The sequence below is a fragment of the Teleopsis dalmanni genome, chromosome 1 (assembly GCF_002237135.1).
Source record: "Teleopsis dalmanni isolate 2A chromosome 1, ASM223713v2, whole genome shotgun sequence".
NCBI lineage: Eukaryota > Metazoa > Arthropoda > Insecta > Diptera > Diopsidae > Teleopsis > Teleopsis dalmanni.
The window spans coordinates 192,320,644-192,338,708 of NC_051846.1; the positions used below are offsets into that span (position 1 = coordinate 192,320,644).

Genomic DNA, 18,065 nt, shown 5'->3' on the forward strand with positions numbered 1-18,065 from the left:
TAATTTGAATTATTTTTAAGAAGCTCAATCAATTATCCTTTACACACAATTAATTTCTCTAATGTATAGAGTCTGAAATATGGCGGTTTAAAAATGTGTCTTCAATGTTAATTGTCAAAACTCAAAAAAGATCAATCTCCTACGAAAAAAATTCTAAAATTTTTTCCTGAATTATGGATCTTCTTAATTTATAAAAGAACTTCACAAAAAAAAAATTTGACCAAATTGGAGGTGATAATATGAAAAGATTGTCCGATTTGTAAAAGAATCACCCATATATACGATATATACTGTAGTCAATACTAGCTGGACCCATAAAAAAGAGAAAAAAAACTTTTTTTTGATTATTGATGTTAAAAATCACTTAAGTTCGATCAAAGATATTTTATAACATTCTCTTAGCTCACTCATTCATTCACTCTTAGCTCGCATGGCATGCTGTGCCCGATTTTTGGCGTTTTTAATCGTATATGCCTATGTTTTGACCGGTATGGTGGCTATTTCCTGCCTGATGTTGACGTTAAGTTCATCTAGCGCTCTTGGCTTGTTAATATAAACATTTGACTTTATGTAGTTCCACAGGCAAAAGTCTATTGGTGTCGAATTTGACAAATGCAGTGACCAGTCAAAATAATAATTCATAGATATCAAACAATATTTGCTGATTCGATTAGATTTTAATTTTAGGAATAGCTTCAAAACACAAAAGATTATGTACAGTAGAGTGGTTCGAGGGATACCTAACTTCGCAGAATGACGTAAATCTGTTATTTATGACACTCGCTTCTACGGCCACGATATTTAGATCAGTTCGTCTCGTTCGCTTTTTATTTGGACGTCTGCGTCAAGCAACAGTACCAGAAGAAAAAATTTCTTCCCATATTCGCTTTATTGTGTTCTTCGACAGTGCATTTTTATTTTATTTATTTAAACTGAATAATATTTAAAGTTGAAATTTTAAAACGACATTTTGATAATCTTATAAAACGCAGAGGCAATCATTCTAGGATTCATTCAACTAAAAAAGATTAGTATTGCAGATATAGTATTATTATTATTGTTTGTGGATGTGGCACTGCGACCGGTGGGTTTATTGTGTCCCCTTCCGGGCTTAGAATAGGTCTTTAAGCCCTATTGCGTCAATAAAAAGTAGTATAGAACGTACGTTACAGAGTTTTATTGCCTCTTCCGTATGAATAAACATTCCCAGGAGCCTATTTCGTAAGTGCATTAGCGCAGGGCATTCCAACAGCACATGTATGGCCGACTCCTCTTTACAGAATTTATAGTTTGCATCCGCATATATACCCAGTGTCGGAAGGTTTTATTTTAGTTTACAGTGCCCTGTTAAGATACCTATGATCATTCTAAGTTTTTCTTTTGATAGGTTCATATAATTCTGGCATCTCTTAGTGTCATAGGTACCAATAAGTGATTTAGATTGTTCTCCTTTATTGTTAAAAGAAAAAAGAGTGTACTATGTCCTAGTCCACAAAAAGGTTCCGGTCCCATTATCAGTGTGGTTGCTCCTTTTCTGGCTAGTTAGTCCGAGTATTCGTTACCGCGTACGCCAGTATGTCCCGATACCCAAAGAAACAAATGATATAGTAAAAGGCAAATAAAAAAAAATTAATAAGCTCAAACTATTACTTATTAAAATCTTAATGTTTTAATATTACAAATCTCACACAAGGAACAATATCCTTTAATATTCCACACTACTTTTCGAAGTACCGAAATGAATGTCTTTGCAGAAACTATCTAGTTTAACAGCTCTTAATATTTTATTTCCTTTGCCCAAAACTTATGTACAATACAATTTATATATTGTATATTTATGTATATATATATGACTACATATATATGATAATAAAAATGAAATATCTGAATGTATAAATGAATATACAATTTTTTGTATGGAATGATTTTGTGTACGTATGTATCTTCACATTTCTGATGAAGAAGTTTTTCTATTGTTTAATTTTGCATATAATTTTGCAACATCTTTGCACATATATCAAAATTCATATTGTTCCAGTCAAGGATTCTCGGAAAAGTTACAGCATTAGCATATGCACATAAGGACATGGGTATGTGTTTTGGGTAAAGGTAAGCCAAGATGACATTTCTATTCGTGTCTTTTGTGAGTAGGATAATGAATAAATTTTTTAATTAAAATTAAGATAAAATATTAGTTGTGATAAGTCTGTAGTTTAATAAATATAAATGTTTTAAGTTTAATTAAAATAAAAAATAAATCAAAAATAAAAAGAGTATAGAAGCTAATGGAAGTACACTTGTGTGCAAAACGTATGCAAAACGGCAAAATCAAAGGGTTTTATTTTGTTAATAATTAAAACGTCAATGTATTTATAAATATTTTTACAAATATTATATATACAATATAAAGATTAATCATATTTATACTTAGAACTCATGTTAAGGAAACAAATAAAAAATTCGAAACAACTGTTTCTTAAACAAATAATAGTTAATTTGGTAAGGAAATTTTTTAAATTACCTACGGTTGGTTCTATAGACGTAGACATCAATAGGTATAAGTTTCATATTGTATTTAAGAACACAAATCATGATGACTTAATATAGCGTAAGAGAGTATCTAGGTAAATAAACTATATTGCGCACATAAACTTAAAAATGTCGAAATTAGTAAAATATTGAAATTAGATATTTTTGGCAGTTTAGTATAGTGGCAGATTTGAAAAAGTTTGGATATTAAAGAAAAAATGTTGAAGAAATACTTTGCAAGAATTTTTATAGTTCTATTAGTTTTACAAATATTTAATATAGATGTCACATATGGAGCTCCAGAACCAAAACCCGGAAAGAAAAAAGCGTTTGGTAAGTCAAGATTTTATAAGTGACTATAAATATTTTGTTATTATTATTATAGCATGTTCTCTAGAATATTTGATTGTATAAACTTAGCCTATTCACAAAGAGTTCTTACAAAAGTTTTCCAAGTTTGATTATTTCGAGCTATATATCTCAGTTCACCTATCGATTTATTTATTTCACTGTTTATGATTCGACACCAAGAATTGCGTGGTCGTTCTCAGGTTCTACTGCCTTGGAATCTATTGATATACTATAAACAAAGCACGCCCATATATGAATATTTATCTTATATATATAATTCTTCTGTACGTGTGTTGACAGTGAACTCCTCCTAAACGGCTGAACCGATTTTGATGAAATTTTTTGTGTGTGTTTAAGTGGATTCAAGGAAGGTTTAGATTCACAATTTGGCCCACAGGATAATGTCTTTTTAATTAATTTTTTATTTTTTGGTATCCATATACTTTTATATTAGAAATTTAAAATTTATTCATGCTTACTTTGATTTGTTTAAAAAGTTTAAAATCTCTAAAATGAATCGTAAAACTGCCGTTGCATAGCTTAAGTGCATTTAAATTCCGCATTATAAATCGTTTGGCAACCGATCTATTAAACAATGATATGCAGCGCGAATTTCAGTATAGCTCTGAAGATTTGGTTGAATTTGTTACAAGAAGCGAACAAATCTTAACGCACCAACAAAAGGTCATTTATGATCGGGTTTCGAACGCAATTGCGGCAAAAAAAGAAGGCGGCTTTTTTTCTTGGATGCACCAGGTGGAACTGGAAAAACTTTCTTAATTTCAGTCATTCTTGCAAAGGTTAGAATGCAAGGAAATATCGCTTTAGCACTTGCATCATCTGAAATCGTTGCGACATTGTTAGATGGTAGTAGAACAGCCCATTCGGCACTAAAGTTGCCACTAAACATACATTCATGTGAAAATGGGGTATGCAAAATTAAAAAACATTTAAATATGGCTCAAGTACTTCAAAAATGTCACATCATTGTTTGGGATGAATGCACAATGTCACATAAATATTCATTGGAAGCATTAAATGAACACTTAAAGATTTAAATGCCAACTGTAGACTTTTTGGAGGCGCTTTAATTGAAAATCAATGTTTGCCTAAAATCATCCATTTTGTGGCGAAGTGTCCATATATTGCGACTTACCGAAAACATGCGTGTTGGACTACAGAGCGATTTAGCAGCAGAACTGTTTGCCAAACAATTGCTGGATATTGGTAACGGAAACGTAAGTCTTCATGAAAATACGCACTTTATTAAATTGCCAGAAAATGTTTATAAAATTGTTAATTCGGAAGAGGAGTTAATAGAAAACGTATTTCCTAACATATATCAAAATTATCAGAACCATCAATGGCTTCAAAGTAGAGCGATTCTGGCTGCCAAGAACTTAGATGTCGATGAAATCAATTTCAAAATTCAAGCTAAGCCTTCTGATCTATATACATATATACGTACAAAATAGCCTAACAAAAAATATTGTTCATGATTTAGCTTTAAGTTAACATTATAGCCCATAATAAAACTGTTAATATAATATTAAAAAAACCTTTTTTCATGTAAAATGTAGTGCTTATAAGGATTTGAAGTAGCATGAAAATATTTGTAACATAAGTAGTTCAAAAGAAAAAATCAATTCAAAATAATTTTAGCATTAAAATGCTAAAGGATAAGTTGAATAACAACAAATATTATAACTCAGCTGAGCCAGGAAAATTAATTGCAAGGGGAAACAACGTTCGCCGGGTCAGCTAGTATATATATATTTTTTTATATACATAAAAATTTAATATAAAATATATTGATTATACTTCGAACATTAGTAACGAATTAAATTCTAAATGAAATCTGTCACAGAGCTTGGGCCACTTATCCGAAAAAAAGACACCATTTATTTTCTTTACTTATCAGACAAACTTAGATACGTTATTTGATAGAAAGGAAGCTATGAAAAATACATACATGGGTCTTTGGTACAGGTAAGCCAAGATGATAGATCTATTCGTGTCTTTTATGAGCAGGATAATAAATAAATTTTTTAACTAATATGTGTTACAATATGTGTTACCAACTAGAAGTTGTTAACAATGAGTAGAAATAGATAGATTGTGTACAAGATTATGAACACCCTAACCCTATCCTTAAAGAACTTTCAAGTCATATATAATATTAATGACAGATATATTAAAATATAATATTCAAAACTCAACTTTACCAAAATTTTGAAATTGCAAAATTATTTAAATTATTTAATAGTCACAATTTAATTAATTTATTAATAAATGATATTAAAAAATTTTGATATTCCCTTACTACTATAATCGAAGCCCACGACTATTCGTACTAACATTTTTACATTTAGTAAATTATCGGATATAATTAATTAATAAAATTTATCTGATTATATCGAATATTAGGAGTTGGACTCTTAGGTGGTGCTTTAGCTGGTGCATTTTTAGGTCGTGCTGTGGCCAATCACCAACAACAGCAGCAGCAGCAACAACAACAACAGCCACAAATACAACAAGCGAGCCCTAATACTGATGTGAAACCTGTAACAACAATTGAAAGAGGAAATGTACAGCCAAATGGTTGTTATACACAAACACAGACAGAGCCGGATCCACAAGATCCACGAAGATATATTAAAACTGTACAATGGGTATGTCCACCAGTACCGGCACCAATACCACCAGCCGCATTTGCACCTGCTGGTATGCCTGTACTGCAATCAGCTCAACCAGTTGCACATGTACCTGCACCAATAGCTCCACCAGTTGCAGCAGCACCAGCTGTTCCATCAGTTCCTTTAGTACCTTTTACACAAGGGCAGCATGGTCAACCAGCAGCTATACCAGCTCCAGTTCAACCACCACAACCAGCTCCAGTTGCACCAGTAGCAAATGTTCAACCAGTTGCAGTTCAAGCTCCAGCAGCACAAATTCCGGTAGCACATGCTCCAGCAGCACAGGTTCCAGTTGCACATGTTCCAGCAGCACAAATTCCAGTAGCACATGCTCCAGCAGCACATGCTCCAGTAGCACATGTTCCAGCAGCAAATGCTCCAGCAGCACAGGTTCCAGTTGCACATGCACCAGCAGCACATGTTCCTGTTGCGCAAGTACCAGTTGCCCAAGTTCCAGTAGCTGCAGCGGCGCATACTCCAGTAGCAAATGTACCAGCAGTACAAAATTCGCAACAACCTCAGTTACCAGCACATGTTGTACCTGTAGCTCACAATCCTGTTGCTGCAGCGCCGATAGCACCAGCTGCTCTCCCACCAGCAGTACCCGTTGTACCAGTCGTTAGTATAGGTCAGCAACCTCAAGTACCAGTCGCAGCTGTACCCGCAAATCCTGCTGCTTCTCCAGGTACGAACCCAAAAGTTGTCGTCATATCCAAAGATTCCGGTTTCTATAGGAACAACTCTGATCGTAGAGCCAAACAGGCGGATATAGCTCTAATATTATTTTTTGCTGCTTTCGCTTTTTTTTTATTCTAAACTTTCGGTTTTATAGCAATAACTTTGCAGTATCTGAAAAGTAAAAATTTTGACATATGAAATCTTAAAATGCTATTAAACCGAAAGTTATAAACTCAATAGATGAAGAATGATGACGTCAGTTTGACAAATTAAAATGTGTTTTGAATGTTAAACAAATAAAAAATATTTTTAATCAACATATTTAAACTCTATATATAAAAATATATGAAACAAGCGATAAATAAATATTGACATAGTAAGTTACTGTATCGAAAAAATATTTTTTCACAAAAACGGAACCGAACCAAATTTTATATGTAGATACATAAATGTTTTTAAAAATTGTTATTGAATATTTATAAAAATTTATAAAAATACAATATATATTGTGTGTTCATTATAATATTAGTACAACAAAGATTAATTAACAGTTGAGGTGATGGGGTTTTTCGGACGAGTCGATAGTAAAGAAACGCAACAGAGTCATTCAACAATGAGCCAGTATATTCAAATATGTCAAAGAAATTAACTAAACTAATATTAAAACAATTTAATTTAACTACTTCAATAATGATTTGATAACAATTAAACTCAATCAGTAAAGAAAATTGTGATTTCTAGAAAGACAATACACGTGCTTAGTCATGATAAATTCAAAAAATGGTCTAGAAATCTATCTGATAATTAATATAAGTAGTCCATAAATTGTTGTTATATTTACCATATTTTCAAGATTCAAATATCATCCAGTATGAGATACTCACACATCTAGGTATCAGGCAGTATCCAAGGGGCTGGGATGTGAATACAGGATTGAAGCTTCTCTCGAAAAGTAGAGACGTAAAATAAATATTTTATTTTAGTTCTTTATGGTATAAATATTTTTTCTTACAAATTAGTCATAACACTGTACTAGTCTTTTGAAAATATCCAATCTTGACATGTCCTCATCTTAAGTTTCCAGATTTTCCCTCTAAGTGTATATTTCGAAATATTCAGATCTTTATATTTTTAGAAATTTTATCAGAAATTTGGGTCAATATATTCTATATAAGGATAAAGTAAGTGCATATTACTATACTATTTTTCCAAAATATTTAATCTTCTGACGTCATTATTTTTATTTTATAATTTTTATAATAATAAGTTTTATGATTTAATTTATAATATAAATTTCTGACTATTACTATGATTAGATAGAATAGAAATTAATAGGAGTTCTCTGTTAATAGCAAAGCGAAGCTCTGCAGCCATAAAGTGTTGGAAAAAACAGGCACCAAAAATGTCAAAACTTTTCCTAGCAAATGATGGTTACTGACATATATGGTGGAGTACAGCTTCCTCTTTATCTTCTTTATTCACAATCCCGTCAAAATTCATTAATGGTAGAGCCACTCTAATAGCATGTGTTCCTAGTATGCAGTGAGTGGTAAGCACCGATACCGTAGTGCTGCGTAGATTACGGTTTAGTTGAAGCATCTGGTATGTGTCTTCAACGGTTTGAACCAGGTCGATTTTAAGAACTGACAGTATGGTTGACCTGCACAAAATAGAAGGTACTTTCTGGAAATGCTTTCAATACTAAAAATTCCGAATAAAAAAATACTAACTTATAAAACGGTTACGGATAACGTGCTCAGGCTTATAGGTTTATATTATAAACAAATCACACAGAATATTGTTTATGCATTTTATAATTTGTGTTCTCTTTTTATTTTTATTATTATAATCATAATAATATTATTGTATTTGTTATTTTTCCCGCTATAACTTTTTGTTATAGCGTTATATTTTGTATTTTCCCTGAAGATGACTATCGAAGATAGTCGAAATATCAGAAAATATCTTAATAAAATAATATGTTTTAAATATAAAAAATAAATTATATATTTTTTATTTTTATTTAAATGATATATTAACTATATATTATATATATATATGAGAACAGTTTGATAAGTCAGTGACTTCGTGTGCTGATTAAGCATTAATGGCCAAAATCCACAAATTTGGATACGAACTGCTACCCCATCCAACATATTCTCCAGATTTAGCCCCCTGCGACTATTTTCTGTTTTCAAACCTAAAGAAATGGCTGGGAGGTAAGAGATTTGAGTCGAATGAAGAAGTCATTACCGAAACAAACGCGTGTTTTTTGAGAGCTTTGAGAAAACCTATTATTTGAAGGAAATAAGAAAATTAGAAAAACGCTGGACTATCGAGTTAAAAGGTGATTATGTAGAAAAATAAAATGTTTATTTGCAGAAAAAAATTTGTTTTATTCAAAAAGTCACTGACTTATCAAACCGCCCTCGTATAACTATAATTTAATTAAACACCTCGTTAAATTTTTGATGAATCTAAGCAGCAGAACAAATATAATTTCAATGGAGTTGATTGCTTTAATAATATTTTATATGAAAAATCAACTTATGGGTCATCAGGTTGGGTACTTTTAAATTTCCTACTAAACGTATTCAGTTTATGGATCTTGGTTATGTTTAGATAAAAAAAGTCCAATGTCAGTTACCTTTTTTTTTTTTGTTTAATGTTATTTTATGTCTCATTAAATCTGTGCCGCCTATAATAACTTATTTTGTTTTCACAGACTCTCTTGCCTACATCCGTCAATCGGTCGGTCTATGGGCAGAACTGTAAAAAATTATTTCTAAAGCCATTAAACCATAACAGATTTAAGGATTTTTTAATGTTTTTTTATTTTAAGAATAAAAAAAATGACAGCAAGCAAACAAAATGTAAGCCTAAAAGGATTAAAAAAATTCAAGCAAAACCTTTTTTTTTTTGTTTTTTTTTTTTAGTTGTTTTTTGTTACACTTCTGACATTTTTTTCTCGTTTACTCTTTTTTTTTTGTTGCATAAAAATTAACTGAAGCTGCTACTGCTGCTGCCAACATCATCCTTAACGCCCAAAGCGCTGTAAATAAATAAAGTGTTAACATTGTTGCTCACTTCCGTAGTCTCTAACAAGAGCCAAGAAATGAAGAGTCTTTCAAATCGCCCCCTCCGCACTAACCCCACAACCCACTAACCTTGATGTATAGTATGGTATGTCGTATGCTTTGTAACTGTTGTTGTTTATTATTTCTGTTGTAATTGTTGTTGTAGTTGTTGTTGCTATTATTTCATATTTGCAACACGCAGGCCAACGCAAGCTGCCACTGAAAAAGACAATATTTAAGCGTCACCGACAAGAGGCCAGCAAGCCAACAGTGGAAAATTGCTGCCTTTTCCACTACACAAAGTGGAATTTATTCTTTAAAAAAAAACAGCAGAGAAAACCGTAAAAAAACAACGAATAATCTTCCATATAAGTTTGCAACCAACTGCGTACGCGATGCATGTGTGCGTTGTGTGCGTTGTGTGGGAGGGTCAGAGGCTGACAATGTTTTCAGAAGAGCCAACAAAACACAAAAGCATAAAAGGCGCAACCTTTTGTATTGCAATTTTTAATTCTTGCATCCTTGTGTGTTTTGTTTTGATTGCATGTGGTGTGCTTGTGCTTGTTCTTGTGTTTCGGTGGAACATGCTTGTGTGTGTTTGGGGTGGGTGAGTGTGTGAATGAGTGTGGGTTGTGATGTGATGCTGTTATCAGATGTTTAGACCAAAATATTCATGCCCTTATGAGTGAGACAGAGGGAGAGAGAGAGAGAATGTAAAACTGCTGGAATTTTTGCTGAATTAATAAGAGTTGTCCGCGTTTTATTGAGAGGGAAATATTGTATAAAGGTGGTAAACCGTTTATTTACTTTAGTTTTTTAACGCAGTTAAGGAGATAGGAACCACAAATTTCAATTAAAATTTGTATTAAATAAAAGCAAGAAATATTTACCCTAAAAGAAATTGTTAGTTCTAACAAGAAAAAATTAGTTTTAGATAAGGAGGGCGTTTATTATAGGATTATTATTATTATTTTAATTAAAAGAGCGAGGAAGATTTTATTTTGGATTCAGTGCATGATTTCTAACTTTGTTACCACAAAACAATATCAAATCTTCGTACCATAAACTTAGACGGGTACCAATATTTAACTACAGTTAAAGTAATTGCAATATAGACAATAGCATAAAGAGGATGACGTAGACATAGTTTTATTAATATTAATTTATGTTAGATCATGATGCTGATTATGACTTTCAAGAAGAGTCGAAGTATAGAATATATTAAAAAATATTAAATAAACGTTGAATTATTTAACAAAAAGTGACCTATAGACGGATAAAAAAATTTATAAAAACCATTATATTTGATAAATCTAAAAATATCTATTTGGTTAAAGACATTAGACCTTATTTAATTCAACAAAATTCAAATGAATATACTCGATATGTTTCCTAAAAATCATAAAACACAAGCAGATGAAATGGACGATTGTTTCACCATTTATATTTCACAAGATTTGCAGGTATAGGTGTCCTTAAAACTTACCTTTAAAAAGTAATTAATAAAGTTTTTAATAGTGTTGTCGTAAAAGCTTTCTTATAACGACAGAGAAGCTATTTTTAAAATTTAGAGGGTTTTCGAATAGCTATTCGAAAAAAGTAATTAATCTAAGTTTAGACTTGTTGAAGACACATCTATCAACATTTTCATTTATGACCCAAATAAAGTATTTAAATTACCTGAGATCTTTGCCATGGAAAAATGATTTCGCAAACAATTTATGTTCAACATTTACGAGTACTGATAGAGAGGATATCCATAACTTTGCCAGCACGTATATTTAATTCGATATCTTGAAATACTGATAACGAATGACAGAGTAACATGATGACCTAATTTGAAAGCTTGACAACCTTGTGCTCTTAATACACGTATCAATATAATTCGCTGATAAATGTTTCCATTAGAATTTCAAGGAATTTCACCAATAAAACTATGCTGTTCATTGGATCAGACCACCCGGTTGGAAAATGTATCTATATCTAATGAAAGTTAGAAAATAAAACAGCCAATATGATACTCTCAATACTACCTCAATTGATCAGACAATCCGACACGGTTAATGGCGTAAATACCGATTCTTTCTTCTTGTATAATAAATCATCTTCCTCTCACTTCATCATTTTTTATCGCTTTTCTCAATGTTCCAATGTCCAAAAAGTCAGGTAAGTTCTTTCTGCTTTGTTCGACTATATAAGATTATGTTACATTATATAAATTACAAATATCAGATTTTGTCTACATTCTAAAACTTATATAATCGTTAAAATAACTCAAAATCACTTAATTATTTTTTTTATCTTATTAAAATCTTAAATAATAATCAAAGGAACAAAAGTTTGAACGATACGAAATTTGGTGTGGTGGATTGTATATAAACAATAGAAACAAGAAAATTAACTTTACATTTTTAATATATTTTGTTTTTTAATATTTTAAATTAATATTTCAGATATTTTTAATCTAATATTATATTATTTAAAAATAATTAGTAGATTTGCTCATATAATTCTTAAAAGTTTCGTATTGTATATTTAACTTTCATCAACCTGAAAGCTTTTAAGCGATGAATCTTTTTCCTTTTATATTTTCTGTTAAATGTTACATATAACAAACTATTTATATAATTTAGCACAAGTATAAACTACGGTTTCTAGAAATATTAAATTTATCTATAAAACTCTACAACAAGGACTGTTGAATGCTTTACAAATGTCTGCGCATAATTTTATAGCACAAAGTGTATTATCTAGTATAAAGACTGGATATAAAATTTCTTAAATAAGATAAAGTGCTTTATCTAAGAAACATTAAAGCTCAGGATAAAAATCAAGATATAGATGTAAGATAAATATTTAATTAATATATTTCCCATTGTTTATGGAAAATTTAAATAAAAGCACGGAAAACAAAATGAAGACATCTTTTTAGAAAAGTTTGAGCATAATTTACTATAAAATTATACTAAAATTATTAAAAGCTCACGATAGATGGAGAATTGTCTTAAGTTTAGATAATTCTAATATTATATAATTTGTCATGTTTCTGAATATAAAAAAGTATTAAACGGAGTTTTTTTTTAACCGGCGTAACCGCCAGTGGGGCAAAACTTCTTTCACTATTTATCTTCATATTAACTTAACTGATGTAGTGTTTGGCTTCATAGTTTCGAATTTCAATCTCATAGTTTCAAACTTTAATCTCTGTTAAATTGATTTCAACATTATTAAACCAAAAGACGACTTGACCAGGATTTACATTGCTATTCTTTCAGAGGTTTCATTAACATATAAAGACAACTCGATCACATGAAGTGCTCTCGCCATCACAAACGTTTGAGTTCCCAAAACATTCTTAGAGTTATAAATTAGATCCAATATTCTCTATATGTCTGTACCTATTACCGTATTATATATTCATCCCTGAATATTTATTTTAAAAGCTGCTGGGGGTGTGGGTGGAATTTAATTTCAAACCAACCTGTGACAAGGTGGAGATACTGGTCAATTCAATAAGGTTAGTCCAAAGGTCGATTGGACTAAGTTTTATGTGTGCAGTGAAGCAAGAGAACAGATGTGCGACGTCATGGGAAGTAAAGTTGTAGTTTGGGCACACGTTAGGAATAGAAGTGTGTATGAATGACAAGTAACTGTTTAGCACTTAACTGTATCCTGATCTCGATAGAGATAGGGATAAGTCTTATTGCACGGGGGAGTCGCCGTTCTTTCTGAAAAATGTTAGACAGGGACCGGTATGGAAGCTTTCTGCAGCACAACCTTGGTCTCGAAGAGAATGCTGTATCTGTGTGAAGGGGAGATGATTTATAGTTTTGCTTTGTTCTTCACAACAGGTATGAATACTTTTCTATATTTTTTTAGTCTCACCTTAAAAAATTGGTTGTTAATTGGATAATATTCAGTTAAGCAATCATTTTTTAATTTAAATTTATTTGATTATAAAATGATTATTTCTCTCTACATATCTCTTTAATCATACTGTTAGTAAAAAAAGTCTTATATCTATTCTAAACACTGTGATATATAAATATTTTTTGAATTGTTAACAATAATAAAAATTTATTTTTATAAAATCAAATAAAATTTTTTTTCTTTAAAATTAGAACAAGGACGATCTTATATGGGTCTTATATGTCTATAATAATGTAAATGTTAGTCATTTCCTATTGAACAATTTGGAATTGGGCAGTTTGACAGCATTTAGAACTTAATTTAATGCGGAAACAGCTTTCTGTGCTGCATCATCTAAGTCTTTAGCAGTTTGTATGGCAAGACCAGAATTTTTAAGTATTTTTCGTGCTTCATCTACATTTGTGCCTTCCAGACGCACCACCAGTGGTACATTTAAATTGAGTGTTTTTGATGCGGCCACAACTCCATTAGCAATAGTAGCACAATTTACAATGCCACCAAAAACGTTAACTAATATACCCTTAACTTTTGGATCTGATGTTAGTATTTGGAAGGCTTTCATCACTTGATCTTCTTTTACACCACCGCCAACATCAAGGAAATTAGCTGGTTCACCACCATTAAGTTTAATAATATCCATTGTAGCCATAGCTAAGCCAGCGCCATTAACAAGACAACCAATATTACCATCCATTGCTACATAATTTAAATTATGTTTTGCTGCTTCGACTTCACGTGGATCGGATTCCTCCTCTGTTATGTCCATAGCAAAAATTTCTTTTTGACGGAAAGCTGCATTATCATCGAAATTTAGTTTAGCATCAACTGAAATAACTTCGCCGGTATCGATTTCAGCCAAAGGATTTATTTCAATTTGTACAGCATCCACAGCTTTGAAAAGCGTATACAACTTTTGTATTTCATTGGCACAATGTTGCAGGGAAGCACCTTTAAATTCTAAGAATTTTGCAACATCCAAAAGTACATCGTTTGGTATGGGTTTATCTATATCTAGTGGTACGGTCTTAATTTTTTCTGGTGTCTCCTCAGCTACAGCTTCAATATCCATGCCACCTGCTGGTGAAGCAATAAGTACAGGTCCATTGTGCTCACGATCAAGTAAAATACAGAGATACGTTTCACGTGTAATATTTACACTGCGTGCTACCATTACTTTTTTAACCAAAATGCCATTTTTTGGAGTTTGCTTTGTTATGAGGCGGTTGCCAATCATTTTCTTAGTTAATGATAAAACGTCATCTTTTCTACAATTTTATAATAAAAAGTAAATAAAATTTGCAAGAGTTTTTATTGAAAAGATAACACAAGACTCACTTTGTGGTTATGTGCACGCCGCCTTTGAAACCATTATCAAATACACCCTTCCCACGACCACCCGCTAGTATTTGTGCTTTGACAACGTACTCTGGACATTCTTTTGATAAAACAATAAAACTAATTATGTCATAAAAATTAACAACTACAAGATAATTAAATTTACCGAATTTCTTCACAACTTCCAAATCAGCAGTAGTGGCATCGAGCATCTTGAATTCTTGTATAGCTACGCCATGCTTCTGTAACAAATCCTTACTCTGGAACTCAAGTAAATTCAAATGACGTATTTGTTGCACAGACTGCACCTTTTTAGTGTAAAATTTTATAAAATTAGTATGAGATTTATTTAAGTTTTCATGAAGTTTTTGTCCGGCATAACCTTACCTTTTTGTTTACATGTCGAAGTACAGCAGCAGTTCCGGTTCTTAGCATTTTAATAATGTGTAGCTATTTGTTTAATTTGATCAATTAATTTGCTATTAATATCATTAAAAATTTGTGGTTTACTTACTGGAAGACACAATTGATAATAAACAAAAATAACGTAACAAAGACCAACGTTAATTGCCCTCTTATCTAAAGATCACAGTTCAGTTGAGTTATGTGCGCTATTGATGTGGTTTAAAAGTAACCGGATATATGCATTTTGAATTAATAAGTAATTGATGTTGAAGTTAGTATAACGCATGTACAATTTTGACTACACAGCTGCTTCGTGTATTGCCAAATACCTATCATCATCTGATAGTAAAAGTTTTGGTTGCATTATGCTCTTTTTAAACTTTGCACACAAACAAAATTATTAATTTTAAATCCATATATATCATGCACATATTCTCAGTAAAATACTAGTACCACTATTTCTAGTGTATTTCTAGTGTGTTTCTAGTGTATCGTTTAGCATTGCACGTTTTTAAAAATTTGTCGATATATGTACAGACTACATTACTTTAAATGTATGTTGTTATAATTCGTAATAAAAAGGTGGGTAGTTTAAGTCAAAAACTGTTACAGGCTAACCACAATCAGCACAATAATTTTGTTGATATTAATTTTTCTCACAGAAATGATTGAAAGGGTACAAATAATAATTAGCTGATTATTTTACAACAATAAATAAAAATTTTTAGAGTTTGAAGATATTTAACGATAGTAAGTAAGATATTAAATTTAATTAATTATGTTGAGGCTAGTTGCGTCAGTGGACTTGAGCACCTTTACTCTGTAACTAACTGTGAGACTTCTTCGTAACCCCTCTCTACGCCTTGACTGGATTATTGTTTTTCACTTCATCAGATTAAGCAATAACTGACAGCAGATGTACATACCCCACCGAGAAGCCCATAACCATTCTAAGATTCGATAATGCAGTATTGGTAAGATGTCAGTTTTCGTAAATAGTTTTAGGGCTCTGTTCTTTATATATTTTTTGGTCGAATTAATCTTGAAGTCCCTAAGGATGTCATTCGTCCTAATGTACCATGACACCTTGAAAAGTCTTCTCAGAGCCTAGTTTTGTGCACTTTCCAACTGGCGTATAATAGTGTTAGAGCCTTGTTGAACACACCCATGTAGAAGTGAAGTTCGAATTATTTGATTATATATCAGCTTCCTGTTCTTATCATTGAGATTTTCATTTTTGAATGGCTTTTCAGTTGAACATTTGAAAGCCATGTGAATCGTTTGTCCACCGTGATGCTTAGATATTGAATGCTATACTCTCAATTTATTACCATATATCCCACTCTTTAATTAATAAAATTTTTATATATATAGATTCTTGAACTTTTTAAATATATATATCCAATTAGATACGTGCAAGTTCCTCGTCCTTAGCAATGCATATCAATTAGTTGTTTATTAAAAATCTTGCATCACTAACCGCTAGCAATTTAAATATTCACAATAGTTTGCTTAGCAATATAACAACTGTCAAAAACATCTGATAATTGTTTTGATATTTTTATAAGAAACTTTCACTTTTTGTGGGTTCAAGAATTTAAAGACTTTTACAATTTATATTTTTTAAAATGAATTTAAAATTGAGAAATAAGCAAACGAATATGACAAGTACAGTTGGACAAACGCACATATCACCATGGACTTCAGTGTCATGCTGTTTCGGACTTTCACTCATTTATGTAGCCAGTCTGTACGTTTGGAACAACAAACATAATCGCGATCACCCTACCACCGTTAAAAAAAGATTCTGCAGTGTTTTTGTTGTAATGTTGATAGCACCAGTCTTTGTTTACGCATTTTCATCCAACGAATTATTGGAAGAAGTAAATTTTCTTCAAATATTAGGTATACGTTTGGCTGGATTATGGCAAGCTATTGTCGTGCCTTTTTTACTAACATTGCTCCTATTTTTGGGACCAATCTGTGTTCAAATGCAAAACGAAACTTTGCGTATATTTATTGGTAAGTGTTATTTTATATAAAGTAGTTTTATAGTTTTTTTTTATTTTTATTAGATTTGAACTACTGGAAAAGTAATGTGTCGAACTTAATTTGGTGGCGAAATCATGTAGTTGCGCCATTAAGTGAGGAATTTGTTTATCGTGGCTGTATGATGCCACTAATTTTACAAAGTTTCACACCCATGCAAGCAGTGTTCATAACTCCATTATTTTTTGGTACTGCCCATGTACATCACATTGGAGAGCGTTTAGGACTAGGCATGGAATTAAAAACAGCCATATTAATATCAGGTTAGTGAAATTTGTATAAAATTTAAGTTTTATTAATAATAATATATATATATGTATATATTCTTTTTTTTAAAGTGTTTCAGCTAACATATACAACAGTTTTTGGCTTCTATTCAGCTTATTTATTCGCACGAACAGGACATATCGTTGCGCCATTTCTTGTGCATGCATTCTGTAACCACATGGGTGTACCTGATTTACAAGATTTGTGGCAACAACACGTTTTTAAACGTGTCATATTAATCATTATATATTTGGTTGGATTCTTTGGTTGGTGTATATTACTACCTATAGCGACAGCGCCAGAATTTTATTCAAATTGTTTGTACTGGCCACCAACTCGCAAATAATGACTGCACAAAATGCTTTAAACAATTAATAATTAAAAATAAACTAACTTAAGCAATACATTGTATATTAGATGAACAAAGAAGAAATATATTAATTTGTTAAATATTTAAAAATATGATTTTTATATTAAGCAATCAATTCTTCCTATCACTTTTAAATTAGCAATCTTTAACAGTGTTTCCAAATATGAGAAATTATTAATGGTATTATATGCAAAGCTAGATAATGTTAAGAGAGATTCTAAGATAATAATAATAGTAAGCAACTATAATTAGAACTTTTGCTAGTTTAATGGTTTCAAAAGAAACTAAATAAGCAGATCCTTGCTATCTACAATAACAACATGCTTAAATATACATAACACACACCTACTTCTATAGTTCCTGTTGTGTGTGGTGAGC

The 18,065-nt window shown here is 31.3% G+C and overlaps 3 protein-coding genes across 4 annotated transcripts; 2 read left to right on the top strand and 1 right to left on the bottom strand.

Moving 5' to 3' along the window:
• Nucleotides 1–2,737: 2,737 nt before the first annotated feature.
• Nucleotides 2,738–6,540, top strand: LOC119672845 (calphotin-like). Its single transcript, XM_038083998.1, has 2 exons — nucleotides 2,738–2,862; nucleotides 5,308–6,540. Exons 1-2 carry the CDS (start codon nucleotides 2,748–2,750, stop codon nucleotides 6,390–6,392), a joined length of 1,200 nt encoding a protein of 399 aa, XP_037939926.1. The 5' UTR covers nucleotides 2,738–2,747; the 3' UTR covers nucleotides 6,393–6,540.
• Nucleotides 6,541–13,438: 6,898 nt separating this feature from the next.
• LOC119670969 (succinate--CoA ligase [GDP-forming] subunit beta, mitochondrial-like) lies at nucleotides 13,439–15,210 on the bottom strand. Of its 2 annotated transcripts, XM_038081429.1 has the most exons (5): nucleotides 15,111–15,210; nucleotides 14,984–15,046; nucleotides 14,763–14,904; nucleotides 14,597–14,696; nucleotides 13,439–14,526 (listed from the first exon to the last, which is right to left on the bottom strand). In XM_038081429.1, the coding sequence occupies exons 2-5, from the start codon at nucleotides 15,029–15,031 to the stop codon at nucleotides 13,557–13,559; spliced, it is 1,260 nt and encodes a 419-aa protein (XP_037937357.1). In that variant the 5' UTR covers nucleotides 15,032–15,046; nucleotides 15,111–15,210; the 3' UTR covers nucleotides 13,439–13,556. The 2 variants fall into 2 exon arrangements, with proteins under 2 accessions (XP_037937357.1, XP_037937359.1); XM_038081431.1 differs by lacking the exon at nucleotides 15,111–15,210 and having other exon boundaries at nucleotides 14,984–15,104.
• A 1,339-nt stretch (nucleotides 15,211–16,549) lies between these two features.
• Nucleotides 16,550–17,777, top strand: LOC119672855 (CAAX prenyl protease 2-like). Its single transcript, XM_038084007.1, has 3 exons — nucleotides 16,550–17,023; nucleotides 17,077–17,313; nucleotides 17,389–17,777. The coding sequence occupies exons 1-3, from the start codon at nucleotides 16,630–16,632 to the stop codon at nucleotides 17,661–17,663; spliced, it is 906 nt and encodes a 301-aa protein (XP_037939935.1). The 5' UTR covers nucleotides 16,550–16,629; the 3' UTR covers nucleotides 17,664–17,777.
• The last annotated feature ends 288 nt before the right edge of the window (nucleotides 17,778–18,065 follow it).